The 27,831-nt window shown below is 33.9% G+C and overlaps 4 protein-coding genes across 17 annotated transcripts; all 4 read right to left on the reverse strand.

Moving 5' to 3' along the window:
• Nucleotides 1-633: 633 nt before the first annotated feature.
• Nucleotides 634-5,913, reverse strand: LOC144562765 (putative protein phosphatase 2C 52). 4 transcript variants are annotated; one of them, XM_078312027.1, is made up of 9 exons: nt 5,640-5,913; nt 5,092-5,545; nt 3,196-3,323; nt 2,944-3,042; nt 2,433-2,591; nt 1,780-1,866; nt 1,589-1,680; nt 1,377-1,451; nt 634-935 (listed from the first exon to the last, which is right to left on the reverse strand). In XM_078312027.1, exons 2-9 carry the CDS (start codon nt 5,412-5,414, stop codon nt 750-752), a joined length of 1,149 nt encoding a protein of 382 aa, XP_078168153.1. In that variant the 5' UTR covers nt 5,415-5,545; nt 5,640-5,913; the 3' UTR covers nt 634-749. The 4 variants fall into 4 exon arrangements, with proteins under 4 accessions (XP_078168153.1, XP_078168152.1, XP_078168150.1 ...); XM_078312026.1 differs by having other exon boundaries at nt 5,092-5,431; nt 5,640-5,909; XM_078312024.1 differs by having other exon boundaries at nt 5,092-5,431; nt 5,598-5,908.
• Nucleotides 5,914-13,360: 7,447 nt separating this feature from the next.
• On the reverse strand, nt 13,361-16,242 carry LOC144562769 (large ribosomal subunit protein eL33w). 3 transcript variants are annotated; one of them, XR_013514203.1, is made up of 6 exons: nt 16,085-16,242; nt 15,951-15,986; nt 14,301-14,529; nt 14,163-14,205; nt 13,455-13,560; nt 13,361-13,407 (listed from the first exon to the last, which is right to left on the reverse strand). XR_013514203.1 is itself a non-coding variant. In XM_078312041.1 (6 exons), exons 2-5 carry the CDS (start codon nt 16,114-16,116, stop codon nt 14,164-14,166), a joined length of 339 nt encoding a protein of 112 aa, XP_078168167.1. In that variant the 5' UTR covers nt 16,117-16,124; nt 16,158-16,228; the 3' UTR covers nt 13,361-13,560; nt 14,163. The 3 variants fall into 3 exon arrangements, 2 of the variants coding, with proteins under 2 accessions (XP_078168167.1, XP_078168164.1); XM_078312041.1 differs by having other exon boundaries at nt 13,361-13,560; nt 16,085-16,124; nt 16,158-16,228; XM_078312038.1 differs by having other exon boundaries at nt 13,361-13,560; nt 14,160-14,205.
• A 1,302-nt stretch (nt 16,243-17,544) lies between these two features.
• Nucleotides 17,545-26,345, reverse strand: LOC144562766 (Prefoldin chaperone subunit family protein). 8 transcript variants are annotated; one of them, XM_078312031.1, is made up of 7 exons: nt 26,006-26,345; nt 25,537-25,617; nt 24,233-24,334; nt 23,509-23,616; nt 23,303-23,342; nt 18,006-18,020; nt 17,545-17,741 (listed from the first exon to the last, which is right to left on the reverse strand). In XM_078312031.1, exons 1-7 carry the CDS (start codon nt 26,101-26,103, stop codon nt 17,697-17,699), a joined length of 489 nt encoding a protein of 162 aa, XP_078168157.1. In that variant the 5' UTR covers nt 26,104-26,345; the 3' UTR covers nt 17,545-17,696. The 8 variants fall into 8 exon arrangements, with proteins under 8 accessions (XP_078168157.1, XP_078168154.1, XP_078168156.1 ...); XM_078312028.1 differs by lacking the exon at nt 23,303-23,342 and having other exon boundaries at nt 18,006-18,066; XM_078312030.1 differs by lacking the exon at nt 18,006-18,020 and having other exon boundaries at nt 23,288-23,342; nt 26,006-26,343.
• Nucleotides 19,048-21,198, reverse strand: LOC144562768 (large ribosomal subunit protein eL33w-like). 2 transcript variants are annotated; one of them, XM_078312037.1, is made up of 5 exons: nt 21,031-21,198; nt 20,897-20,932; nt 19,896-20,124; nt 19,758-19,800; nt 19,048-19,195 (listed from the first exon to the last, which is right to left on the reverse strand). In XM_078312037.1, exons 1-4 carry the CDS (start codon nt 21,060-21,062, stop codon nt 19,759-19,761), a joined length of 339 nt encoding a protein of 112 aa, XP_078168163.1. In that variant the 5' UTR covers nt 21,063-21,198; the 3' UTR covers nt 19,048-19,195; nt 19,758. The 2 variants fall into 2 exon arrangements, with proteins under 2 accessions (XP_078168163.1, XP_078168162.1); XM_078312036.1 differs by having other exon boundaries at nt 19,048-19,199.
• Nucleotides 26,346-27,831: the final 1,486 nt, after the last annotated feature.

Genomic DNA, 27,831 nt, shown 5'->3' on the forward strand with positions numbered 1-27,831 from the left:
TTGATATACTTTTAATATTACTGGACAACTATTTTTTTCATTGATCATTTTTTTTTATATAAAAATTATGTAATTCTGTATGATAATTTTATTTTATTCTCTTATATCATGTTCCGTTGTAACGCATGCGCATACTAGTACCATTTAATTTAGACCAATTTAAAATTATGCTTACTTTTTCTTAGAGCAACTTAATTTATTTGGCTAGTAAACGCTCGATTATACCAAGATGGCTCTCGGCCAGTCGCTATATCAGGAGAGGGATCATCCAAGACTCCAGGTGGCTGACAGATACAGAGATAGCAGTCTCCCCCTAGTTTCAATTGGCCACAAATATCTTTCCAAACAATCTTCAGCTTGTTTCTTAAGTGGATGCACCTCCACCTCTCCTTTCTGATTTCCGTCCCTTTCATAGTTTCATTCAACCGAGAATATCTTCCCCATTTTCAGTTTTGACCGGCCAATGGTTTTGGGGCAACACAGATTCCAATTGCCGTGCACAACCAACGCAAGACTAACAAACTTAAATTGGAGAGAGACATGTAAGAACACACTCGCACACAGTAGAAAGACAAGACAGTGCATAAATAAACAAAAGAAAGGGTCCCACAACAGGAAGAGATGAACACTATAGAAATGGGCAATTGACATGATTATGAAATATATAAAGCAATAAACAAGTTTCAAGTCGTTAAATAAAATAACAACAAACACCAATAAAACATCAGCAATATACTAAGGAGGAAAAATCAGCTCTGATTATCTGTCGGAGCAGGAGGGGGTGGCGAATCGTCAACCCCTGTTATTTTCTCATGGTGAAGTTTCACAACAATACATGTTATGTTGTCGGCACTGCCACGCATGTATGCCGTCTCTGTCAGCTTTCGCGCAGCTGCCTCTGGCTCTTCCTCACCTCTTACTAATAATACAGCATCCTATTCCAAAATAAGGAAGAACGTTGAAATAAGGTATTATTGTTGAAGAACATATTGAAAATAACCTAACAGTTCCGTTACTAAGCCATTCCATCCTCAAACCCAAAACTACACAAAAAGTCAAATCAACAAAAACCAGATGGTCATCAGCCATGCACAGGTTTAGGCATCAAAAGTAGTGGGATAGTGGGAACTCCATAACAGTATTATACCTTTTTGAGTACCTAATCAGTGCATATCAGCATGAAGCACTTCGCTAATTATAAGTATTTGACTACAAAACAACCATTGCTACCTGATCAAATACTAATGAGTACTCTGCGTACCCAATTAAACCCAATTTCATCACAAACAGTAACAAAATCAAAGTGAAGCTATAAAGAGAGAAAAAGAACTAAAGATTTTGTTATTATTTAAATCAAATCTCAAAGAGAAACAAACCTCATTTGGCACTACATCCCACAGCCCATCACTGGCCAAAATCAGAAACTCCAGCTCATCGGTTATTTCTTCCTCCTGAATTTTTTTTTACAAGATACTCTCATAAATTATGATTTAAAAGCAGCATTACAGACAAGACATTCAATTTAGGCAAACTGTAAAAGTAGGAAAATTAGTTCCTCCACTGTTTCTCAAGAAAAACAAAATAGTACTTGAATTTCGGGCTCAGCTACAACAAACTGCTTCAGAAGGCGATTACCAAAGGCACGGGACATCGCCAAAACACCTCCAACTCGCCATGTACCTACAACACCAGAGATACAAAATCAACTTGTATCGGCATTTAATTTCAAGTTCTGTTATTTTCCTCGTGTGAGTTAAATGGTAAGACATAAATACTTACCTGCCCACATGACAACTCCACCCGCACTTTCTATTCTCTCACGTTCATCTCTTCTGTTTGGTTTGTGGTCGTCGGATAGTGGGATTGCTGAAAGGCAGAAAAAAAAAGAACAATATCATTTTGTACCACTGCTTCTGATTTCGCTGTAGTTAGGAAGAATCTCATGATTCATGACTCATGACAAACTTGTTTGTTCAAATTCAACCATCCAACAATAGTGGATTTCATTTACACAAGAAAGTAGTTTTGTGACATAGGATGAAGGAACGTGGTCAATTATTAAAACCTCAATTACTATTTTTTTATTTTTTTTGCTTTAACATGTTAATAGGCTAACACTGTACTAGAACTTGGTACTGTATCTATAACCACAAACAAGTTGATTAGGGCTACAGATGTAATGTCATTCTAAATTTTGACCTATCTCTTGAATCTGTCCAAATTTGGAGAATAGAATTTCCCTAAGTTCTCTAGTAACATCCTAATTACACACCAATGGAATAATGTGGTTTACATTTCCTCCTAGAAAAATACAGAAATCTGTTTATCCTTACAAATGGGTAGCAAGTAGACTCTTGTATTTTGCGTCTTTGAATGACCTTTTACCATGAACCAAATCATGCAACATAAGCAAAATTAACAACTTAAGTTACCTTTCCCAGCTTTAGATATAATAGCTCGCGAATCTCCAACATTGGCTACATAGAGACGATTTTCTACCAAGACGGCAGTTGACGCTGTCGAACCATCGTCTCTGAGTGTACTTGTTTCAGTTTCAAGAAAATCACAATCTGTTTTTTTATATGTTTCACCTGCATAATTAATATTCAATTTATATTGACAACCATGACAGAGGTTTGCAATGATGACCAATAATCAACAGATTAACAAAATGGCCTTGCCCAAATGCTACCACATGATAATAATTTGGAATCTTATGCCTAATTATCACCTAATTCCTAGATAAAATTGTAACTAAATGCAACCAAAAGAACCCAAACCAAATAAAACATAAACATTCAAGACTGATATCAATCTGGTAACAGACCAGCATTCATTTGGCACCTCTCTAGCACAATACCTGAACAAACTGGTGTGGTAATTTAATCAAGAGAACAGTGTTCTTAAAGAAGTAAAATCGATTTAAGGGGATATAGAAAGTACTAATTGCTAATTTAGTGTCTGCCATGAACTGTGGATGCTTCATGAGGTTGCTAAATAAGTGCTCCTTCAGGTACTCAGCTGCTCGAGAACCGCCATGACCTAAAATTAAAACAGAAATACATTTTATAATTTCACAAGAATTGCTAAAAGTATAACCAACACTACATCACGAATAAGGGGCGTGCATATGCTTTTAAACAAACGGCTCAACAATACTACATAAGAGCTTAAAACAGAAAGAGAGAGAGGTACCATCAAAAATTCCAAAAAGACTGATGACTTTGCCCTCAATTTGAGAGGACTTTGCATCATAAAAATCCTCCATGGTGACTCTCTTTCCTCTGAAACTCGCATATCCACAACTTAAGCTTCCATCCTCACTAAGAAAATAATTATACACAGGAATTCTAAGCACTGATTACTGCAATATGCTTGCAAAAACTGCAAAGATGAGGTGTAATTAAGAAAAAAAGCCAAACTATCACCTTTCTAGTTGGTCATGCAAATATTTCTGCCTACAACATTTAACTTCTAATATTTCCTCAAAATATTCCATAAATGAAGTTATTATTGTCAGAAGACAATCCAGTATCTCTCTGCCATTTGGTGGCAGTGGATACTGCCCAACATTACTTGCTACTAATTTCGTACTCTACAGTATGAAACTACCAACTAGAATCATAATCTAACTTTTTCTTTATAACTTGTCCAATATTCTTATAGAATTACATTCCATTTTGAGGTATTATGATAGGTTTGGAGAAAAAGAATAAAATCAATGAACCATAATTGCCACGTGAATGCTGATTACTCAAGCATAATGCCTTGTAACAACGAGGGGGTTGAAAAAGACACTTTTTATGCAGAAGCGTGGAACGTGACACAATAAATATTCAACAGATTTTGTTGATCCGCGAGTTTCACCACGAGTTTCACTAAATACAGCAGTATTCACGTTGAATTCTCCTTCTCTAAGGGGTTGTTTGGATTGAACAAATTATCCCTACTGTGTATAACTCCAAAGCCAATTAATACACACTAGCTATAGTTCCTCTTGACGTGTTTGGGTGCCTATGAGAAAGAACTACGGTAAGTCTCAATTAAAGGACTTAATTAAGCTGTGGGGCCCATCTCACAAATTATTCTCCCCCAAACACAATGAAACGCAAGAGAAAATGCCCACAGAAGGAAATAATTAAGTGATGGGCCTATCTCAAGTGCCTTTCCTTTTTCAAGCAGAACAAACAATTTGTCAGCTCATATATGAATTTAAACACCCCCAACCCCCCCCCCCCCCCCCCCCAACACACACACACTTCATGGTTAGTTCGCGTGAAACAACTTATTATATATCTCACAAACTTTTTTTAATATGTTATCAGCCAATATGGTCTGCCACTTACTGCCAATCAATGAATACATTTGTCTTACTACGACTCTTGCATTGATTGCAACATAATACGCTAATGTCGTTATGTGCATGCCCCATGCATGATTGCGTGTGGGTCCATTCAAACTCATATGCACATTCAAACAATGGAAAACTGTACAGATGGGGGAAAAACCAAAAAAGAAAAGAAAATAAAAGAATACTCCATTTACCCATAATTATATAATTCAATCAATGAAAACAATATGTTTCGTGATTCATTGTAATTATATAATTCAAGCAGAGAAAATGTTGCTTTTTAGTGAATGTTATTAAAATCAGTCCATGAAATCTGCTGTTCTACTCACATTTGCACCTTAGGACAAGACATTTGTGACCAAATAGATTACATTGATCCTTTTTTCAGTTTGACAACGCAAATTAGAAAAAGTTTTGGAATGATATCCAACCAATGATGCACAAACATCATAATGCCCCAGTAAACGGATTCCTAATTTTGAACCAAAAGAAACAAGCTCTAATATGTAAGTTAAGAGGAGAGAATCGGTATATCAAGGTTCACTAGTGATCAGTATTTTTAACAAAAATATAAAACAGATAATTGGACATAAATTTTGGACCTTCCCAGACGCAGCCTCAAAGAAAAAAATTCTGGAAAAAAAAAACACTATAGGAGGACACAATTCTACCAACAAGAGCATAAGTTATCCTTGATTACAGACAAAATTACAAATAAAGGAAAGAAAAAGAAGTGGTACCTTTTCCACCCGCCACTCTGATACCCAACATCGTCCTCCTCAGGATCAGACCTCTCTTGTGCTGTCACATCAGCACCACCTGAGGCAACGACATCTGCTAGCGTGGCACCAGCCGCTGACGTCGTGCCTAGCTCCTCCTCTTCCACTGCCGAGCTTGTGGGGTCGGCCATCTTCTTCTCTCCCGCACGAAATCTCTTGTGCTTCAAAGGATGCCTCACTCCCAGTTTTTTTTCGAGATCGGATTTTGAACTACTCGCAGAAGGATTTGCCTGATTTTCAGTTGCTTCGCCGCCTTGATCCTTCACACCTCCATCGTAAACCATTACTCGGTTGATATTAACTGTGGATTTAACACATGTCGGAAAAAAGAAACTATCAGGTTATGCTTTCTTTTTAGTTGATAGAAACAGAAAGATGCTTCCTTTTGAATATCCAAAAAAATTCAACCGAATCTCTGAAAAAATAATATAGGTTCGAAAAAAGGTAAATAGATGAATCGAGTGTACTGTGATCTGAGAAAATCGAAGATCAGATCTCTGTAAACCGACCTCCTTAGATCGAAAATCGATCAGAGATGAAACCATGAACAACCAGCCACATCCAGACAGATCATCTATCTCTCTCTTTATCGAGGAGATCAAGGAAAGAAGAATAGATGAGTGAAGATGTGGGTGTGAGATAGATAGATGAAGAGAGAACTAGAATACAAAGAGAAAGAGAGGTGGTGGCGAGAGGAAAAGAGAGAACGTGGCAAGGTACAGAGAGCATGCGTCCAATTGTGAGCTTGTTTGATGGAATTCTCTGCTCCTGGATGATGAAACCCGAAATTTTTATTAATAAGAAAATAATTAAATAAATATCATAGTGGAGAAGAAAATTGCGTTTTTTAGACATCTAAAAAAAAGTGATTATTTATAAACTGCAGAAAAAAAAAAGAAAAATTGGCATTCATAGACTATTACGGTTAGAGGACTTCATAATCTATTACGGCTAGAAAGCACAAAATTGAATTGCTTGTTGTTCTGTGAAGGCTAAAGCAGACTGTTCTCTCTGACTGCGATAGACTATGAAGTCTTCTGGCTGTGATAGTCTATAAAGGTTAGAAAAAAAATTTTGGCAGTTTAGTTAAGAGAGTAATTAGATTTTTGTTAAGCTAGCTGTGATAGTTTATAACGTCCAGATGACGTTATAAATTATCATGTTTTTTTTAGACGTTGAAAAAGCACAATTTCTTTCTCCATTATCGATATTTATTTAATTATTTTCTTATTAATAACAAGAGGAGGGTTCAAATGTCTCCATTTTTTGTGCCTCCATCATGCCTCCATTTTTAAAAACTTTAATAACTCAAAATTTAAATCTTAAAATTCAAAATAAATCTGTTGGATATGAACTATATCATTTTATTTATGCACATGTAAAAAATTATGGCATTTCAATTTTGTTTTGATTGTCATCTTAAGCTTGTAAAAATGTATACAAATGTGGATAATTTCTAGACGTTAATTTTTCAACTTATTGATTCATATAAAAGCAAAATCAAAATGTGATAATTTTTTATGGACACATAGAGAAAATAACATAGATTACATCTAACGATTTTATTTTGACGTTTAAGTTTTTAAAAATGGAGGCATGATGAAGGCGTTTGAACCCTCCTCTAATAACAATTTATGAAACTGGTAGCTCTTTACTTCATGTCCGGTTTTCAACTACTAGACAAATCCATTTTCCCTCATTGAGTTGCTTTCTGGTCAAACCTATGTTAACCTTTAATTTAGAGTTTGTTTGGCCTCCAATTGAGAATGAGCATGGGCACAGGAATTGAACTGAAAAGTACTGTTTTTGTGGGAAAAAAAAAATTCAGTTCAACTGAATTTTTTTTTTCCACGGGAACAGTAACGCGGCCGAACAGGGCCTTAAGGATGTGTTTGGTTGAATTGAGAATAGGTTATTATTAGAGTTAAATTATTCGGTATTACGTGTCTGGTTGAGTTAGAATAACTAGAATAGTGAATCCAAACTTTTTGTCTTATTAGAATAGACTATTCTTAAGAATTTTGAGATTTGACTATTCTAATAAAACAAACAATAACTGTTTTTAATTTGACTATTCTAGTTATTCTTATTTTAGAACCAAACATATCCTAAAATGGAATGAAATCTAGAAAATTTTCATCGTACTATTTAATTATTTGTTGTTTTAGTAAATTTATATGAGATATTCAAAATTATGATTTCAATATCTTAATGCAGAATTTTTTTTGAAAGTCTTTGGAAAACTTTAAATTCTTCAATATACATAAGATTATTAATTAATTTTTTAAATATGAATTAGATGATGGATATTTTACATTGATAATATATAACATGAAATAAGGCTGAATTTTCCATCCTATAAATTTCTATCTTACATTTATCCAAAGCAATAAAAATTTAGAAGGCAAGTGAAATTGAACGGAAATGCAACTTCGAATATCAAAATATCTCCAGCCCAGAACTGAACTGGAGAGTACTTGAACTGATGAGAACAAAATATATACAGTATTTTATCTAGATAGACCAAATTAAGTACAAGCGCTAGAGGATATAGATAGACCAGATTAAGTACAAGCGGTTGGATCTGCCGCTGAACTGTAGTTAGCATACTTCACCAATCTTGTCTAAAAGCAACATGTATATATTATTATTGTAAAGAGGAAGATTATTTGATAATTGAGTTAGGCTATACCACAACATTGTTTCTGTAAGATATTTCAAAAAAATAATATCTTATATTTCAAAAATCACTGTTTCCGTTAGAGACTCATATCTTTATTTATAGATTTCAAACAATTCAACGTGATTTTTAAATAAAAAAATATTTAACAACTAAATTTGATACTTTTTTAATTATTTTACTATTTGTTTCGAATTAGATAGTTATTCGATTTGAAAATTCGGACCATCCGGAAGTAGTGTTTGTCTACTTATTTTTAAAAATAATATTTTTTTTAAACATAAATAAAGTTGATTGTAAGTATATTTTCATATAAAAATTATGCTTAACGGCCCGAATCGACTGTTTGAATTTTAAAAACATATATATAAATCCATAACACAAACAAGATGATTCTTAATATGCATATTATTATAGTCTACTCTTGATATTGTTTTTATATTAGTTAAGAATAATGTTCTAACAACGGCATAGAGTTGCACGAAATTTAAAAAAAAAAAAAACTATTTGAAAAAATTAAAAGAGAGCTTATACAATGCAAAATAACTCACTTAATTAGAAAAACAACATCCAGTCAGCACGTTAATTGTTATTTAAAAATTACTTAGTATAATTCTATTGTAGCCTTTAAATTTACCATTTGAAAATACGCCTCTGCATGAAATTTCATCTGGAGAAAGAACCCAAGTCCTTCAAAGTTCCAAAATATAAACACTTGGAAGTTGTAGACTCTTTGGTCACGCATCGTGTCTTGATCAAGCTGATTTACGATGCAGCGCTGTGTTATTTTTTCGATGAACACAACATATGATACACAAGTTACATCATGTGAGTATGTGATCGATACGTGTGTCGTGATATGACGTTTATGATCATGTCGTGAACTTTTTATATCGTGCAGTATTTAATCCTTCTTAGTGACATATGTTTTTCATTGTATAGATTTTAGAGGTGAAAATGGAGTGAATAATTTCCGATTCATGTTTGATATGTATTTAAAAAATTAGATATGGATATTCGATATTTGAATATCTATATCGATACAGATACTGACATATCCAAATAGTAGATATATACTATATAGTTTAATATATATTATGAAAAATAATATTATTCATCGTTATTATTAGATAAATATTATGAACTTTATTATTTTTTTAATAATATGTATATATTTTTAATAAATTCAATATGATATGTATCCATATCCATCTAATATCTAATTTGTATCCGTATCTGAAAAATAAAAGATGAATATGATTTTACTACCGTCCGATCCGTATCCGATCCATTTACACTCCTAGATTTCCTTTCCACTGACTTTGCAAAAATATTTTATGAGAAAGTTAGTGCATTGGTTAACTTGCTACATTTTCTAGTTGTAGGTGTAAGTTTGATCCGTTGATGGCGCTTCAAGTACTTATTTAGTTTAGTGATTAGTTGCAAATCCAACAACAAAAATCAATAAATTAAGGCGGCCTCTTTTTAAAAACGGGAATTCCTTTTGCCTTAAATGGTACATCCCTGTGCTGTTTTCAATTCAAAAACCAAAACACCCTCCATTCGTTTCTTCAGCTCTGAAGCTTTTTCTTTAACAATGCCTCCCACAACTAAATATGTTCCATTATGAAACAAACTAAAACGTTCCCGATTTTTTTATTAATACCATTTAAAAAAAAAAACACCACTAAAATTGAAAAATTCAAAAAATACCAAGGTCTCCAATTCAATATGCGAATCCATTTTTGGGAGGCCGCGGATTGAATTACAGTGTATTTTTGGATTTTTGGGGAGCCTCCAATTCAATCTGTGGCCCTCCAAGAATGAAGTCGTTGAATTGGCGGCCCTGGTATTTATGAAATTCTCCTAAAAATGTGATTTTTTTTTTTTTTTTTGGAACATGGTATAAATAAAAAATTTCGTAAAATGTTTATTTGATTTTCCTAGGATGAAAAAAACGCTTGGATCTAAGTTAGCGCAAAAGATGGTAATAATTAACACAAGAGGTGATTATTTGCTTTTGGGATCAGGCGCCGACTAAAGCAAAACAATGATGTGCATTTGGCTATTGACACTTGTCTTTGTACCTTAGTAGTCATTAATTACCGACAATTTATTTCCCTTTAATACTTTGGTTTTCGAATTCATTGCACAGGTGTTTTCGAAGCTGATGACTTTCAAGTCTGTCTTCTGCTTTTGACATGTATTTATGCGTCCTTTCATTTTCCTTCTTTCGAAAAGTTCATGTTCAACCCTCAAAATTTTCAAAATTACTTATTTCTTCTTATGAAATTCACAATATCATATTTACCCTTCAAAATTTTTAAACCTCACAAATTTACCAAATATGTCTTTTTTATGATAATGCATTTTAAATTTATAAAGTTCTCATCTGATTATTATTAAAAAAATATGTACAGGGACTCTTTAATAAAATAAAAACAACTATTATAATAGTATAAACACATTTTACGTCACTATAAACATATAAAGTATAAATATTTGATTGAAAAATATAAACACTAGCCTAAATTTTTTTAACAAAATCATTTATTTATTTTCATTTTCATTGGTATAAACATATGTTACAATGAGGAGGGTTTAAATGTCTCAATTTTTTGTGCCTCCAACATGTCTCTATTTTTAAAAAGTTAATAAATTAAAATTTAAATACATCAAAATAAAACCGTTAGATGTGATGTATGTTATTTCCTTTATGTGCTCATAAAAAAAAATATCACATTTCAATTTTATTTTCATGTGAATCAATAATTTGAAAAATCAACGTCTAGAAATTATTTACATTAGTACGTCTTTACAAGCTCTTGATGACAACTAAAATAAAGTTTAAATATCACAAATTTTTACACGCGTATAAATAAAATGATGTAGATCATATCCAACTGTTTAGTTTGACTTTTAAGTTTTAAATTTTAAGTTATTAAAATTCCTAAAAATTGAGACATGATAGAGGCATTTGAACCCTACTTTATTACAATAATGTAATTGCTTAGTTCAAAAGTTTATACATCCATGTTAACTGGGAGAGCGGAGTAGATTTGATGGGCATTAAATTTACTTTTGGATCCAATGGGCTCTAGGATGGTTTGATCTGTCTTTAAGATCCATGCATATGAAAATTGACGTGAGCTTACACATATATTAAAGCGAAAAACAAAGATCTTAAAGCGTCCTGAAGCTCATCAAACCTAAAGTAGGTCCGATGGTTCGTTGTTAATAGGAGCATTGTGCTTGGGCTCTGAATTGAGCTTGTGAGTCAGGTGTGTGTGGAAGATGATTTTTTTTTTTTAATTTGGAAGTTATCGATTTAATTTAGTACAAAGTCAGTCAACAAATAATGAAAAAATTAATGAAACAACTTATAAATATTAATTTATTTTTACCACTTTATACCGAATAAAATTGAAAACAACTTTATACCGAATGAAATTGAAAACAACTTTATACCGAATGAAATTGAAAATTTCAAAATTTTGTATGTACTCACGATTTCAATAGTTAAATTCGTCGTTTAAAAACACTATGATAGATTTTAAAGTTAAACACAGCACCCGATCGTTAGACTCACTCCGTTGGAATCTCTTTAATACTTTTTAAAGTTTTAACAGCAGCGTATTCCGAGGTTGAGCAAAATTTAAGCAGCTCGAGCAGTTTTCGTGGAAGCATTATAATCACAACTCCGTTACCTAGCAGTTACCTTGCATCTAGTATGGTTTAGCAAATAAGATGCCATCATCGAGGTAGTAGAATTGTGAAAATATTTTGCTAATTTATTATCAACTATATTGTACTACGTTATTCAACGAAAACGGAGTCATTAGTTCGAAAAGGCCTGAATTAAGGGAATTAATTCCCGTACAAGGCTCATGCGATTCTCAGAAAGCAAAGAAAAAAAGTTTGAAGGAGATTAATAGGTGAAGCAAAGAATGATTAAGCAGAGCAGATTACCAATCAGAAGGTTGTTTTGATTAATCGTTTTTATGGAAAATCACCGTCTTCATTTTTCTGGCTACCTAACAAGAATGATTAATTAAAGCAGATTACTAATCAGAAGGTTGGTTTAATTATATCTTTTGTTGCAAATTACTAACCAACTTTATTTTTCTGGCACACCAAAAAAAATCTCTCCAAAACGACAGGCACAAGCAGGAAAAAACTGGCAAAAAAAATTGTTTCCTAAAATTACTAACAGAATATAACCAGTGTTATGAGAACCGGACCAGACCGATCGGTTGGACCGGAAAAAATCGGAACCGGCCTCTCACCGGTTTGGTTCTCTTAAGGTATCGTACATGTTACTGGACTGGAGAAAATTGGTTCAACCGGCCAAATTTGTAATAAAAAATTGGTGAACCAGTCGCATGAAAAACCGGTTCAAAACAGAAAATGCGGAGATGCTCCCTTTCTCATTTAACTCCATGTGGTCCTCCAATCTTTAGGTATTTTCAACATAAACCTAGCCCACAAATTTTTTTTACAAACTCAGTTTAAGGCTCATGTACACCAAATCTAAACATAGTAAATAGATCATCTTCCTCAGTACATCAAAAGAAAATTTTGAAAAAAAATGAAGAAGGGGCAGAGATAAAATGGAAGGAAGAGGAATTGACCCCCGTCATGTTTTTTCTTTTGCTCGATAGGAAAAGGGAGCAAGGAGAACCTGGCTGTGATGTCAAATCACGGCCTAGTTGTCGTATATTGGTTGTCAAATCATGGCCCCTGTTGGCTGTGGATGGAAAACCAGCAAGCTTCTTGGCCTTGACTTGGTCAGGCATGCAGTGAAGGACAACAAGGCTTGAACTTTGATTTGAAAAGCTGATATTTAATTAATAGTGAATGTTCTCAAGGTGTTTGATAAAATGTTCAAACCAAATTTTTATTATTATTTTTTTTTTGGGATAGTAGTACAATAAGCACAAATGTTGTGAGACTAAAGATTTTGATTTCGGTACTGATATGGATTGTTTTGAGGAGAATGAAGATAAAAATGTTGATAGGATACTCTAAGATGCTAAATTGGAACCATAAGTTCTATAATTAAGCAGTGCTTTCATAAAATTGCACTAATGGTGTATTTTCAGTTGGTTGTTCATTGACTAAGATGTATCTGCACAAGTCTCTGTTCAATCCAGTATCTCTTCAAGCATATAGAGAGTGTGGGTGATGCAATAGATGCCTCACGATGCACTCTTGGTTCAATCTCTTGTATTGAAATAGATTGGAAAAGCTGTTATAATTATAATTTGTATAATGATAGTAATGTCCTTAATATTACTCTTTAGTACATATATTTGTTGCTTAATCCATATATTTTTTAATCCTCTGGTTGAATTCTACTTTGCCTGTGTAGAAAACAAAAGAACTCATTTACAAATATAATTAGTTTGATATATATAACTTCAATATTTGATTAATATAACTATTTAAAAAAATCAACAATTAAACTGGTTGAGCCATCGGTCCGACCAGTGAACCGTTAAACCAAAGCTTTAGCGGTTCGATGTCCGATCCGGTTCTGATAACATTGAATATAAATTATGCAAACCATCAAATGAACCAAAACTTTCAATATTGTCTAAAAAGCATGTGCGCCTCAAAATGAACCAAAACTTTCAATATTGTACTAAAAAGCAGGTCCAAATTCCTAAAATTACATAACTGTAGAAACATTAAAGGTCATCAGATTCACCATATTCCTTCTAATGATGGCCTTGATACGAACTAGCTACCTGCACACAATGAGAGAGAAAAATAATAAATCAGCAAACACTAAATAAAACAATAAATAAAGTTGCAAATAAAACAATAATTACACAACAAAAACAAAAACAAAAACAAAAAACAATTATTGTAGTGGTCATTGGAGGCAGGGTAATATAAGAGAACTGGGAGATAGACGCTGGAGCTAGCTACCTGACCAGAAATAAAACCCTGTACTATGTGACCACCTTTCACTTTCTCTCTATGGCCCAAATGGTTGGAGACCCTACAGAGAACCTGTAGGGTGCATCAGAGCTGCAAATAGCTCCCTCCAATATACATTCAGGCCCAAAATACAAAACTTGAATTTGTCCGAAACAACCATAAAAGAGATTGGTTTTCAATCATACTACAGAGTTACTCAAAAGCTGGTGCCAACTAGTAGAATTTTTAGTGGGATTGATACAATTAAAGTTGGATTCCCCTATTTACACCCAAATAACACATAGCAAGATAAACTTGTTTAACTGATGATTACTTCTCTAAAAGTAAAAGAAATAACCAAACTTACTAAAAAAAAAAAAAAAACATAATATTGTAACAAAATAAAACTAAGGTAGAATCTGATCACCTCAGATGTTGCTGGGAAACATGTAGACTCTGACCTTACAACCCTGAAATGACCAAACAAAAGAAACTCCAATCAGCAAATTAACCTCCATTTCCAAAGTCCACTATATGGTATACGAGTGAAATTAACGTGATGTACCATGGCCTTGGGGGGGAGGTTAGACTTAAATTTGGCACGGACGACACCAGAGTTGCCGTGGGGCCGCGAAACCTTACCCCAGATGCAGCGAAAGAAGGTACCATTCGACTTGGATTTCGCCTTGTAGATGTATGCCATGCGCTTCCCGCAGTACCATGCCACCTCCTCCTTCGTGTTCACTCCCTCTATCTGTACCAGTGACGTGTTCTCATACTGGTTTGACTTTGACCTGTATTCACATAATAATGGATAAATGCTTGCAGGCAGGTGTATATAAATATCCAGGTTTCATAGACACCAGGAAGAAACAATTACACCTTGTTTGGATGGAGAGTAGAGGAAGGGAACAAATGAAAAGAAAGGAAAACTTTCCGCCGAATCGTGTTTGGTTGATAAAAATTATGTCGGAGGTGAAGGGTACATGAAGTGAAAGGTTTAACCTTGTATCATTGTAATCAATAGAATCAGTTTCCCTTTCAATTTGGGATGTAATGGATGGAAATTTTTTTTATTGCAAATATTTTTAGAAAAAATAACACAAATGCTCAACTCTATATTTTGAGTATATAATTCTCATACAAGTTTTTTGTAACAATCCTACAACAGTCACCGAATTTTTCATTAACATTCTAAATTTTAATCAACCAAACAAGAAATAAGACGGAAAAGAAAGTCAAATTTATTATTTCTAATTAATCATCCAAGCACGAAGATGTTAAATATGTTAATCTTCCTTTCTATTCCATTTCATTCCCTTCTATTCTTCACATCCCCTTCCTTTACTCTCCATCCAAACATGGTGTTAGTAAATTGAAGGTATGATTAGCTAGAAGTAAAGCTACTTACTCATCCCATCATATATACTCTTAACCTATAATAATACTTATTTAGAGGAGCTGACCAACAATGTATCCTAGAAACTACTGACTTTGTTTATGTTACTTTTATCTACAAGAGAAGTGAGAATTTTCTTCTTCATATACTGGACCAACTACAAATTCAAAAGTTACTGTTCCTGTCTGCAAAATCTGAGAATGATATACATAAAAAATGAGATGCCAGAAATCATGTTGATTATACAAATGTTTCAAACTAGAAATAATAACAATGAGAAACCTTCATAACATCTTATAAAATACTATACCTAAGATCAAATATAGGCATGCGAAAATGAGATAATTTATTTTTCAATACAATATAGATATATCAAGATCCTAAATGGAGCTCTATTTACTGTGTGCTAGTATGAGTTAAATAAGTATTCAAACTGAACCAGATTATGCAAGTCTAATTATATCTAGACCCTAAACAGAATTGACCTTAGAAAAACATCAAGCATGCAAATTACTTGACCATATATGTTCCAACTTAAACATTCCACCTTTACATATATGTTCCAACAATATACAAGTTTTTCTCCTTTAAAAATATCATCCAGCATATAATAATTCAAAAATGCCAGGTAAGATCTTTGTTATTTGACCATAAGACAATGCAGGAATTCACGCATATTATTTTAACAAAAATGACACATCTCTAGAAGCACAATTTGAGGACCTACTAAGTGAAACTCTTAGAACTCAAACTACTTAACAAAAGATCAAGTTGCAGCAAGAAAAAATCTCAATAAAAGAGTTAAACTGAACTCACCTCTTGTATCCGAGGATTGTGCCGCGGACATACAATCTGAAAAGAAAAATCAAACGAATAAAATTACAAATATCGATCAGATTCAGAATCAAAGACGGAAGGAATTCATGAAAGCAAGATTTCAGTTCTCTAACCTGACGCGCTGACCTTGTCTTCCCTTCACCATTGTCGCACGAAAGATTAAACGGAGCCCCCAGCACCAAGCGAAGGAGAGAGACCTGAACGAGCGAGGCGGGCTGCGCGAGAAAACCCTAAACTGCGTGCTGGACGAAAATTATACTTAAGAGGGTTTAGATCCGACGGCTGTGATTATCCCTCTCCAGAATTGGGAAATTCAAAGAGCAAGCAAATTGGGCTAGCATGAAGTAATGTGGCCCAAACTATACTATTTGAGGCCTTTAAGGAATATTAATTAAGAACTTTCATTTAAGCTCAGGGGCAGTCCAGGGCTGCAAACTAATCAAACCGAATCAAACTTAATTCTGTTCGAGTTCGAGTTCGAACCAATTTCAAAACTAGTTCGAAATTGAAGGAGGGTTTCGAACTGAAAAGAAGAGTTCAAGTTTGATTCGGTGCGATTTGAACCGGTTTTGAACCGAACTAGTTTGAAATTGAAGCATAATTTAGAACTAAAAAGAAGAGTTTTGAACTGAGTCAGATTCAGTTTGAATTCGATTCGAACCAATTTCTAACCAAACCAGGCTTGATTCGTTTCAGAACCGAGCTGGTTCAATTTGTATCGAACCAAATTTTATTTCGAATCAAACTCAATCGAATCATGACCTACGAGCTTTTTGTGCACTCCTCTGCTCAACAGATGATATAACGAAGGTATACAAGCAGATAAATTCATGTCTATAATGAGGTGGTTTATCGAGGAAGGAAATTTACGTCATTGGAACCTCATAAAAACTAACAAAAGCATGTTTATAGAATTGAGTGCCTCCAATCCATCAAATCTCGGAAATATACATCTAATATCTGATTGAATTGATCAATAAAAAGTGGTAAATGAAAGAACAGAATGGGACACAATTTCTATATATGGAGGTTTTTGACCTCTTCGTTTCATCCAAAATGGTTTTCTTTTTTTAGTGAAACCAAAATGAAGTTGATACGCAAAAAATTTGCACGGACGTAAATGATTGACATAGATAACATATAAATTTTTTATTTATGTCTGTTCAAAATATTGTGAAAAATATTGGAAGTAATTTGCAGGGCTGCATTAGGAAGCTATTTAATCTCATACCAGTCAAATTTTCAATTATTATCCAATGAAATAACAGATATTGATACTGACAAAATCTCGTACCAGCCAACATAAACAGACAAGATGTTCTTCAAGTCTCCCACAGTATTTTATGGGTGAATTGAAAAGGCAGGTTAAATAGACCATCAGATCAGAATTTTTCAGTTTAACATGACTGGGATCATCCACTAAAACAATTGATATTTTTTCCCAAAAAAAAACAGAGAGACCAAAAACCTATCAATAAAATTATAACCATCTCTAAAACACTGCATTTTTACTTGCTTTTCGTCAACTTTTCGTCAACTTTTCATACTGACAATTAAAATTGTCAACCCAACGGTAAAATCTTCATTCAACAAGCTTTATCACTCTCATTGTCTTCAAATTTGCATTGCGGTTCATCCCAAAAGAAATCAGCTAAAATCTTGACACTGCTGCTTTTTGGCATGCAATTTGAAATCATTTGGTCCAACAAAAAAGAAAGTGCAGCATCATTCAGCTCGAATTTGAAGCAACTCTCTGATACCCTCACACACCTGAGTAATATCAGCACATATATATAAGAAAATGATGACGATAAAAATAAAAGGAAATTACAAAATGCAATGGAAGAATGCTATTGCTATGCTAATATTAAGGTGCACCACAAAGTAAGTTCAAGCAAAAATCTATACTAATATCACCCTCATTAACACAATTTGTCAAAAGAAAAAAAAATACGGTATTTGGTTAAGGGTTAAAGCCTACACAACAACATAAAGGTAAAAAGAAAACAGTAAACATCAAGTTGAGAAGCGTACCAATTTGATCTGTGCCTTTATCTTTATGTTGGCTATCAGTTGTGTGTACTCCTCAATTTGTCTGTCACAATACTCAAAACAAGTTTGTGTGTACAATCGCCACCACCAGTCCACCTCAATAATAGTGACAAGTTTCTAATTTGCAAATTTGCCACTTCCACTCCTCCCCACCTCAACTAGAGCTCTATATATGCCGTTGATTCGCCGTATTGAGAGTAGACTTGAGGGTTGGAAAGGAAAAATGATCTCAAAGCTCGGAGTGTGTATAGTGCATATTGATCAGTCCGTGCAAGAAACTTTTATTAAATCGCAGGAAAAGGCAAGGAAATAGTTGGTGCTTCGATGGGAAGAGGCCAAACTATAGGAAAACTGCTGAATACGCTGTGCAGGAAGGATGCGGAGTGGATTATGTTAATCTTATTTAATTGATTGATTAGTAGTTCGATGTATTAGGATGAATTTCATTTATATATTGTACACTTGACAGCCACTGTCAAACTTTTCACAAAAAAGGAGAAATTCGAGTTGAAATTAATTTGATACCTATATTGATCACAGGAAGTCTGTTTTGAGATTCGTGTCAAACTAAAATGGACGACTCAAATCTCATTCTATACACGGTCAGGTATTTAAAAAGTCTGAAATCCTAGAACTGGATGCTTCCAGTCGTTATGTGCCTTCAGTACAAATGTACAATGCAGTATGTATAGATAATTTTCAACGGCACCCTATGAAAGCGAAGAAATAATAGTTTCTGAACAAAATTAACAAGAATAAACAGTAATCATAAAGTAAAGAAGACTAACAATCAGGAGGTCGATTTAATTTTATCTCTTTCATTGCAAATTACCAACTACCTTTACAACCCTCGGGCGCCATATATTTTTCAGATCCACTTATAAATCTCTCCAAAACGCAAAAATTATTTCTTATATTGGTCTATGCAAGAATTATTGTGCAGCACAGGCAAATGCAGGATAAATCTGACAAATATTTGTTTGGTAAAGATTACTGAGAATATAAAAATGCAAAACCGAGATAATTCTGGAACACATGATTGTTCTAAAAAGGTGCCTCAAATATACCAAAACTTCCCAAATTGTCAAAAAGCAGGTCCAGAATCCTAAAATTAGATACCAGGTAGAAAAACCAAATTTAACAAATTCCTAATTGGCCTCAACGCTAACAAGCTACCTGCATAAAACAAGAGAAATAATACATCAGCAAACACTGCCATAAATAAGAGAGTGATGAAGGAAACAAGAGAAAAAATAATGTAGTGGTCATTGGAGGCAGGGTAATATAAGAGAACTGGGAGATAGAAGCTATGGCGCTAGCTACCAGACCAGAGATAAAACCCTGTACTATGTGACCACCTTTAGCTTTTCTCTATAGGGCTCAAATGGTTGGAGATCCTACAGAGAACCTGTAGGTGCTTCAGAGCTACAAAAAGCTCCCCCCTTGTATACATTCAGGCCCAAAATACAAAACTATAATTTGTCCTAAACAACCATAAAAGAGATTGGTTTTTCAATTGAGTTACTCAAAAGCTGGTGTACAAGTAGTAGAATTTTTACTGGGATTGATACAATTAAAGTTCGATTCCCATATTTACACCCAAATAAGGACACATATCAAGATAATTTTTTTAACTGATTACTTCTCTAAAAGTAAAAGAAATAACCAAACAGCTTGCTAAAAAAAAAACACATAATATTGTAACAAAATAAAACCAAGGTAGAATCTGATCACCTCAGATGTTGCTGGGAAACATGTAGACTCTGACCTTACAACCCTGAAATGACCAAACAAAAGATACTCCAATCAGCAAATTAACCTCCATTTCCAAAGTCCACTATATGATATACGAGTGAAATTAACACGACGTACCATGGCCTTGGGGGGGAGGTTAGACTTAAATTTGGCACGGACGACGCCAGAGTTACCATGGGGCCGGGCAACCTTACCCCAGATGCAGCGAAAGAAGGTACCCTTTGACTTGGATTTTGCCTTGTAGATGTATGCCATGCGCTTCCCGCAGTACCATGCCACCTCCTCCTTCGTGTTCACTCCCTCTATCTGTACCAGTGACGTGTTCTCATACTGGTTTGACTTCGACCTGCAAACAATATTCACATAACAATGAATAAATGCTTGCAAGGTGTATATAAATATCCAGGTTTCATAGACACCAAGCAAGAAAGAATTAGTAAATTGGAGGTATGATTAGCTAGATGTAAAACCACTTTCTCATCCCATCATCTGCACTTTTAACCTATGAGAATACTTATCTAGAGGAGCCAAAAGACAATGTATACTAGAAGCTACCGACTCTGTTTATGTTACTTTAATCTACAAGAGAAGTGAGAATTATCTTCTTTATGTACTGGACTAACTAGAAATTCAAAAGTTACTGATCCTGTCTAAAAAATCTGAGAATGATATACGTAAAAAATGAGATGCCAGAAGTCAAGTTGATTATCCAAATGTTTCAAACTAGAAATAATAACAAAGAGAAACCTTCAAAACATCCTATAAAATACTACACCCAAGATCATATATAGGCATGTGAAAATGAGATATTTCTTTTTCAATACAAGATAGATATATCAAGATCCTAAATGGAGCTCTATTTACTGTGTGCTAGTATGAGTTATTTAGTTATTCAAACCGAGCCAGATTATGCAAGTCTAATTATATATAGACCCACAACAGAGTTGACCTTAGAAAAACACCAAGCAAGCAATTACTTGTGAGACATCATTCCAATTTTAACATTCCTCCTTTACATATATGTTCCAACAACATACTAGTTTTTCTCCTTCAAGAATATCATCCAGCATATAATAATTCAAAATTGGAATCTCAAAGAAGAGTTAAACTGAACTCACCTCTTGTATCCGAGGATTGTGCCGCGGACATACAATCTGAAAAGAAAAATCAAACGAATAAAATTACAAATTTCGTTCAGATTCAGAATCGAAGACGGAAGGAATTCATGAAAGCAAGATTTCAGATCTCTAACCTGACGCGCTGACCTTGTCTTCCCTTCACCATTGTCGCACGAGAGATTAAACGGAAGCCCCCAGCACAAAGCGAAGGAGAGACCTGATCGAGCAAGGCTGGCTGCGCGAGAAAACCCTAAACCGAGTGCTGGACGAAAATTATACTTAAGAGGATTTTAGATCCGACGGCTGTGATGATCCAGCTCCAGAATTGGAAATTCAAAGAGAGAGAAAATTGGGCTAGCATAAGTTGAGTGGCCCAAATTATACTATTGAGGCTTTGAAGGAATATTAATTAAGAACTTATCATTTAAGCTCAGCAGATTATATAAAACGAAGGTATATATATTATATACTAGTATCATATCCGTGCATTACAACGGGGACATATTATAAGAAACAAATATATTAATGAAAATAATAATTATCTAAAAATTAAAACACATGTTACTAGAAAATTTATATGATTATGTATTTTTAATTAACTTTAATCGTGATCTCTGATAATAATTTGATGATGTGATGATTCTTTATTTTTAAGTACCAATGATATCAAATAATAGCTCGATTCGAACCTAATATCAAATATCATACAACAATTCAATATCAACATATAATATGATATCAAAAAACATAAATAAAAAGTGTTATCGTTTGTATGTATAGGATACACACACACACACACACATATTATAAGAGAAATATATATTCACACACACGTTCCAATTTATATTCTTCTTTGCTTCCAATTTAGAATACACACACACATACACACATTGATATATTATATATTGGAAATATATTCTAAATTGCTCACACCAATATGTATAGAAACAAAGAAAGAAAAATAAGGAAATTAAAAAAAAAATGATTTCCATTGTGATTTGTATAGAAACGAAGAAGTAAGGAAACAATAAATAAGAAAATGGAAAGTAGAGTTTTCTCAATTGAAGAGGAGAAATATGAAAATGAAGGAATAAGGAAACAAATAAATATATCGCTAAATTTCAGAATTTGTTCATTTTAAATTATAACGTATCGTGTGGCAGCACATGTGGTGGGTATGTTTTTAACTAAATTTAGACTTCTATACATAAAAGAGATGCATTTAATCAAAATAAGACAAATTATGTAATTGGAGAGCTGAGATCAAATCCGAAGTTTCATCTCTCAATCGTAGCCATTGGCGAATCGGACACCCAACGTGCTTAATAATAGAATGGAGATATAAAGAGATAAGTTCAAGTATTTTATAAGGTGGTTTTTGGAGGAAGAAAATTTAGTTTGTACGTCATTGCAACCTCATAAAACGACGAACAAAAGCATGTTTATAGATTGAGTGCCTCCAATCCATCAAATCTCCAAAGTCTACATTTATTATCTGATTGAATTGATCAACAAAGTCAAAAGGTGGTTAATGAAAGAAGAGAACGTGAAACAATTTCTATATATGGAAGTTTTCGACCTCTTCGTTTCATCCAAAATGAAGTTGATACGCAAACATTTTGAAGCAAGATGATTTCGTACCAGTCAACATAAACAAGCAAGATTTCTTCAAGTCTCCCAGAGTTTTTCTTTTTTCTTTTATGGGTGAATTCAAAAGGCTTAATAGACCATCAGATATAATTTACAGTCTAACAGCATCTGACTAGGATCATCCACTAAAACAATTGATTTTTTTCCATAAAAAGATAGGCCAACAAACCTACCAACAAAATTATAATCATCTCTTCGTCAACTTGTCATACTAACAATTAAAATTGTCAACCCAAAGGTAATAACTAGATAGCACGCCAAAACAAAATGAATGTATTAAACATAATAACACTCAACAAGCTTTATCCCTATCAATGTCTTCAAAATTTGCATTGTGGTTCTTCATCCCAAAAGTAAAGAAGCCAGCTCAAATCTTGACATTGCTGCTTTTGGCATGCAATTTGAAATCACTTGGTCCAACAAAAAATAAACTGCGGCATCATTCAGCTGGAATTTGAAGTAATTCTCTGATACCCTCGCACACCTGAATATATACAAGGAAATTATGATAACAGATATAAAAGGGAAATACAAAATGTTATGGAAGAATGCTATTGCTATGCTAATATTAAGATGTACCACAAAGTAAGTTCAAGCAAAAAGCTATCCTACTATTAGCCTCATTAACACAATTTGTCAAAAGAAAAAAAAAACAGTAGTAGTTATCTGGTTAAGGGTTAAAGCCTAAACAACAACAAAAAGGTAAAAAGAAAACGTTATACAACAAGTTGAGCAGCATACCATTTTGATCTGCGCCTTTATGTTTGCTATCAATTGTGTGTACTCCTCAATTTGTCTGCCACAATACTCAAAACAAACATGTGAACGAATGTATGAATCAATCAATAAAATTTTCTTTTTCTTTTGCACCAACAAAATTTAATTTATTAATTGTACTGCACTGGTACAAAATGATTAACATGCACCGACTACCTTTTTCTTAATAAGATAACCTCTATTACCTGGCTAATCGAGCTTCCCTGACAGATATAAATTGCAATGCCTCTGACCAAGTAAATTCCACATGAAAGCCCAAACCAATATCTACGAATATATGGCGTGTATCTGGACTGAAATTTCAAAAGCAAAAAACATTAACGAACTGAATAAGGGAACATGTGAAAAACCATGCACTAATCTCTAGCTTTGTTATAACAAGTGGTTCAGTTCCTACAATATCTAAGACTGCTTGGCCACTTCATCCAAAATATCCCAACAAAGCACACTAAATTTGCCACTAAGGAAAACAACGAGTCAGTTCTCTGATGATCAGGGGTGTGCACATGCAGAGAAGTATAGGGTCAATTGATCCCCATTTTGTTCAGAAAAACAACAGTTTTGCAGGGTCTTTTAAAGTTACTTGTACAAAGTTTGTAGAGGAACCCAAATTAAATTGAACCCATATCCTTTATGGAAAACTTTCTTCTACTGATCCTCATATTTTCAGAAAAAACAAGTAGCGATTGTACTATGTAATATCTAGAATCATTTTCTTGAACCCATAGCAAAAAAATTCTTACTCTCCTCCAACCGATGATACTTAATCTTCTATTAGAAATTTCAGGTCCCACGTTGTCCATTACAAGAATATGCACATTTTGTTCAGGCCTAGCAGATATTTTTCAATACAACAAAATAAGAGGACAAAAAGGAGTAATTACAAAAAGTAAAGGATAGAAAGATTACACTTCAGCTTGCATGTAAACTTCTGACCCAAGATTGACCATAGATCGAAGGTTTGTGATTCCATTGTTCTCCAGATTTTCAATATTCTTCTTCAAATCCAAGCTAGCATCAATTTCAGTTAAGCGAAGTGAAGGAAACAATTGTACATGACAACATGACATTTCAATCCTAAATGTAATTAAAATAAGCATAGGGATGCCAATTCTACAACCCGACCTCATAGCATGCAGTAACTTGAAGTTTAGATAACCATATTCTTATGTGTATTATTCCATATAAAAAACTACAAATCAGTATTCAATTAATAAACCAACACAATACTTGTGTATATTTGGATACTCATTTTTTTCAAGGACCACTTGACAATGCTCAAACTTGACATTCTTGAAAATGAGATCTCAGCTGGTGTATTCATAGTAAATGAGGCCGAGTTCTACAGGTGTCAGCACTAAGATATCCAAGTTTCACTAACATAAACCAGACCAGCCCTCTGCAGCTTGTCCCATTTAACACTTTCGCTAACTGGAACCTCCAGATGTACCAAGTCAGGGCATAATAAGGTCTAATATCAGATCAGAACAACAAAACTGTAAAAGATAAAAATAAAAATGAATAGAATTCAGAGTAATGGTTATTAAGTTTGTCCCGACATTCACGTGAACTTATATAGAATCACTTTGTTATATATATAAAACTTAAGTACAAAAAAAAAGAAAATTAAATTCTATGATTGTTGAGTTTACAGTGAAATCAACAATAATTTTTAACAAATACCCAATTTCAGACAGTCACCATCCCCATTAATTATAACAATCTAGGGCTTCCCCAATGTCATCAAAACCATGAATTAGAAAATCGAAGCAAATGCTGATTGATTCAAATGGAGCAACCAGAAAATTCTTAAGGAAGTGTTGATTTGATGTGAAGGAAATGAGTGGGAAAAACTAGAGTTGTCAATTCATATGACAACAAAATCAGCTCTTTACAAGGTGAAGATAAGAGTTTAGAGGGGCAAAAGATTTGGATTTTCAAATATTAGCCTTCTATTTTTTTTTGCTCTAGAGAAGTAAGGTTCTTTGAGGGGAGAAAAAGAGAAAATACTAAAACTGTATGAGAATAGTGAAAAAGGCACTTAAACAGCCTAATGTTAGCTATTATCAGGAAGCACAGCAGTTCAATTGAATTTGATAATCTCTCAAGATGGCATTGTTGGTTGGACATAGTCAAGTGATCCCTCTTTTAACTATTTCAAACAAGAAAAACATTTTCAAGTTAAATCAAAATCTAAATTCGAGATAACCAACCCATTTGGCATCCCTGCTGGGAACAAATTGAATTCACGTGATAAAGGATACAACATCTTCTGCTTGTGGAACACCTTATCCCTACCATGACAAATTAAAAGTTAAATTTTGATAGAATACATGTACCAGTTTGGTACACTGGCAAATGGAATACATCAAACAAGACGAAAGACCAGTTTTCTGGCACAACGAATATCCTCTATGACATAACTTTTCTGGGTACTTCAAGTGGTGCCAAAAGTAACCATCCTTTCCTCACTCATCTCTGAACAGAAACACAGGGTTAGTTTTTGGCACTTCTAGTGAAATTAGGGAAAAAATGGGTACATGTTCATAAGATATTTCTCAATTTCCAAAAGGTGCAGTCCTGTATATGATACTTACATGTTTTCTACGGTCCTATGAGAAACCAAACAATTCCTTTGATCAAATAAAATTGCACAAAAATTAGTGCACTGGAATAAATTACCGTTCGGCGATGGCCTTGACAAGGTCCGGCTTGAGGCGCTTGTCGACGAACTCCTCATATCTCTGCACCTTCCTTTTCCTCGAGATATCCTCGTCCATCTTCTAGAGAGAGAAGGGGGAGTATCAGCTGTGGAGAAGGTGAGTGAAGGTGAGCTCGGTGGCGGCAGTGGAGCTGAGCTGCGGAGGCGGAGGATGGGATCAGCGGAGAGGTTGAAGACAGCAGGGTGGGAAAAGAGCGCGCGCCTGGAGAGATGAGAAAATGGTGTCCACCTTGGGATTCCGGCAGAGATTCGTCGAAGGGAGGGGGAGCGAAAGAGGAGGTAGAGGCGGAGCAGAGGAGAGGAGAGACTCCGAATTAATTTTCAAAAAGGGTAAAGAGCGTTTGGGTTTAAATGGGCCGAACTTTGTTAGAAAAGAAAAGAGGAAACGTTACGGTCCTTGATTAACAGTCATTCTTTGTTGGGCTTCTTCTGTAATTAGACCTGGCCTCATTAAACCCACAACAAAGTCTAACAGCCCGTTATACCAAAGTCGGATCCAGCCCATTAACAAACCAAGAAACAATCCACAGTAGTTAACTATAATTATTCCAGAAAGAATTAACTAAATAAAACATGGTATATTCATTTAGACAGTGCTAAAGAGGTCACCTGTTCAATATTCCGATTTGGGTTGAGAATTGATGACAAAAAATATTGAAATTATACAATAATTTCACCTATGCTTCCTTCTCTTTCACCTATAAAAATGAAATGACTATGCACATAATTTTTTCCGCAGAGAAGATTACTTGATAATTATTTTTTGACAAACTCGATTATCGTATGATAGAAAATTTAAGATTTAATATGATAGATATAATTAATATGATGCAAAATTATAAAAATAATAAAATTAAATGCATGTTTTGATGTTCATCAATTTAGGAGAAGCCTCAGATTTTCCCTCAATATTCTCTCGTCCATAGTAACAGTCGGTCCATTTTACAGTATAAATGTATAATCGGTTTGATCACTGAATAATATATAATGATATGCCTTTAGAAATTAAAATTTTAGCTCAGCAGGATAAAAAAAAAAACCGTTTAGAAAATTAAATTGTCGTTAAAAAAACTTGTTGAAATACATGAGCGGATTTAAAAGAAGCTCAGAAGTGGCTAAACCCGAATATTTTATTATTAGGAAATCATAAAGAATAATAATTAAAAATGGAACCGGTAGGAATATTTTTTAAAAGCAAGAAAGCTCATATTGAAAAAAAATATAGAGGACGCCACACAAATGGCCGTCCACGGAGAAAAAGGGGAAAAAAAATAATTGCTTGTTAGCAATTTTTTTTAGTAATATTATGCTGATTACAAATTTGGTGACTTTAGTAATGAACTTTTTTTAATGATGACATGTTGATTTGTAGCAATTTTTTTAGTTAGTTAAATTAAATTAGTAATAATTTCTAATTTTAATTGCTTAATGTTGTACGGCATGTTGAAACACGGCTTATTAAACAAAATGCAGCACATGACACGTGCAGTGTGTTTAGAGGTGTCTAAAATTAAAATTTATGCCAACACTCTCTAGAGCAGTTGGATAAGGCATCCGTTTTTCCTTAGGAGAACATGAGTTCGAGTTGTGTGAGTGTGTTGTGTGAGTGCCTAAGGACTTTAATAAAAAAAAAATTAAAATTTATAAATGTGTCATGTCGTGTTTCAAACGAGTGTTGTTTTGATGTGTCAGGAATACGTCACACAACATTTCAGACGTGTTATGTTGTGTTTAAATATATTGTGTCATGTTTCAGTGTGTTCAAAACACGGCACACGTGCCGTGT

The sequence above is a fragment of the Carex rostrata genome, chromosome 12 (assembly GCF_964058835.1).
Source record: "Carex rostrata chromosome 12, lpCarRost1.2, whole genome shotgun sequence".
NCBI classification, from domain to species: domain Eukaryota; kingdom Viridiplantae; phylum Streptophyta; class Magnoliopsida; order Poales; family Cyperaceae; genus Carex; species Carex rostrata.

Coding starts and splice junctions, on each gene's coding strand:
- LOC144562765 (XM_078312027.1), bottom strand. CDS start 5,414: ATGGTTTACGATGGAGGTGTGAAGGATCAAGGCGGCGAAGCAACTGAA. Junction 2,592..2,943: donor AGACACTAAATTAGCAATTA/GTACTTTCTATA, acceptor TTAATTATGCAG/GTGAAACATATAAAAAAACA. Junction 1,867..2,432: donor TATATCTAAAGCTGGGAAAG/GTAACTTAAGTT, acceptor TCTGCCTTTCAG/CAATCCCACTATCCGACGAC.
- LOC144562769 (XM_078312038.1), bottom strand. CDS start 16,116: ATGGTGAAGGGAAGACAAGGTCAGCGCGTCAG. Junction 14,530..15,950: donor ACAATCCTCGGATACAAGAG/GTGAGTTCAGTT, acceptor ATGTGAATACAG/GTCAAAGTCAAACCAGTATG. Junction 14,206..14,300: donor ACCTCCCCCCCAAGGCCATG/GTACATCACGTT, acceptor TGGTCATTTCAG/GGTTGTAAGGTCAGAGTCTA.
- LOC144562768 (XM_078312037.1), bottom strand. CDS start 21,062: ATGGTGAAGGGAAGACAAGGTCAGCGCGTCAG. Junction 20,933..21,030: donor AGACAAGGTCAGCGCGTCAG/GTTAGAGATCTG, acceptor TTTTCTTTTCAG/ATTGTATGTCCGCGGCACAA. Junction 20,125..20,896: donor ACAATCCTCGGATACAAGAG/GTGAGTTCAGTT, acceptor TATTGTTTGCAG/GTCGAAGTCAAACCAGTATG.
- LOC144562766 (XM_078312028.1), bottom strand. CDS start 26,103: ATGGACGAGGATATCTCGAGGAAAAGGAAGGTGCAGAGATATGAGGAG. Junction 25,618..26,005: donor GTCAAGGCCATCGCCGAACG/GTAATTTATTCC, acceptor TTGTCATGGTAG/GGATAAGGTGTTCCACAAGC. Junction 17,742..18,005: donor TAAAGGCACAGATCAAATTG/GTACGCTTCTCA, acceptor GATATTACTCAG/GTGTGTGAGGGTATCAGAGA.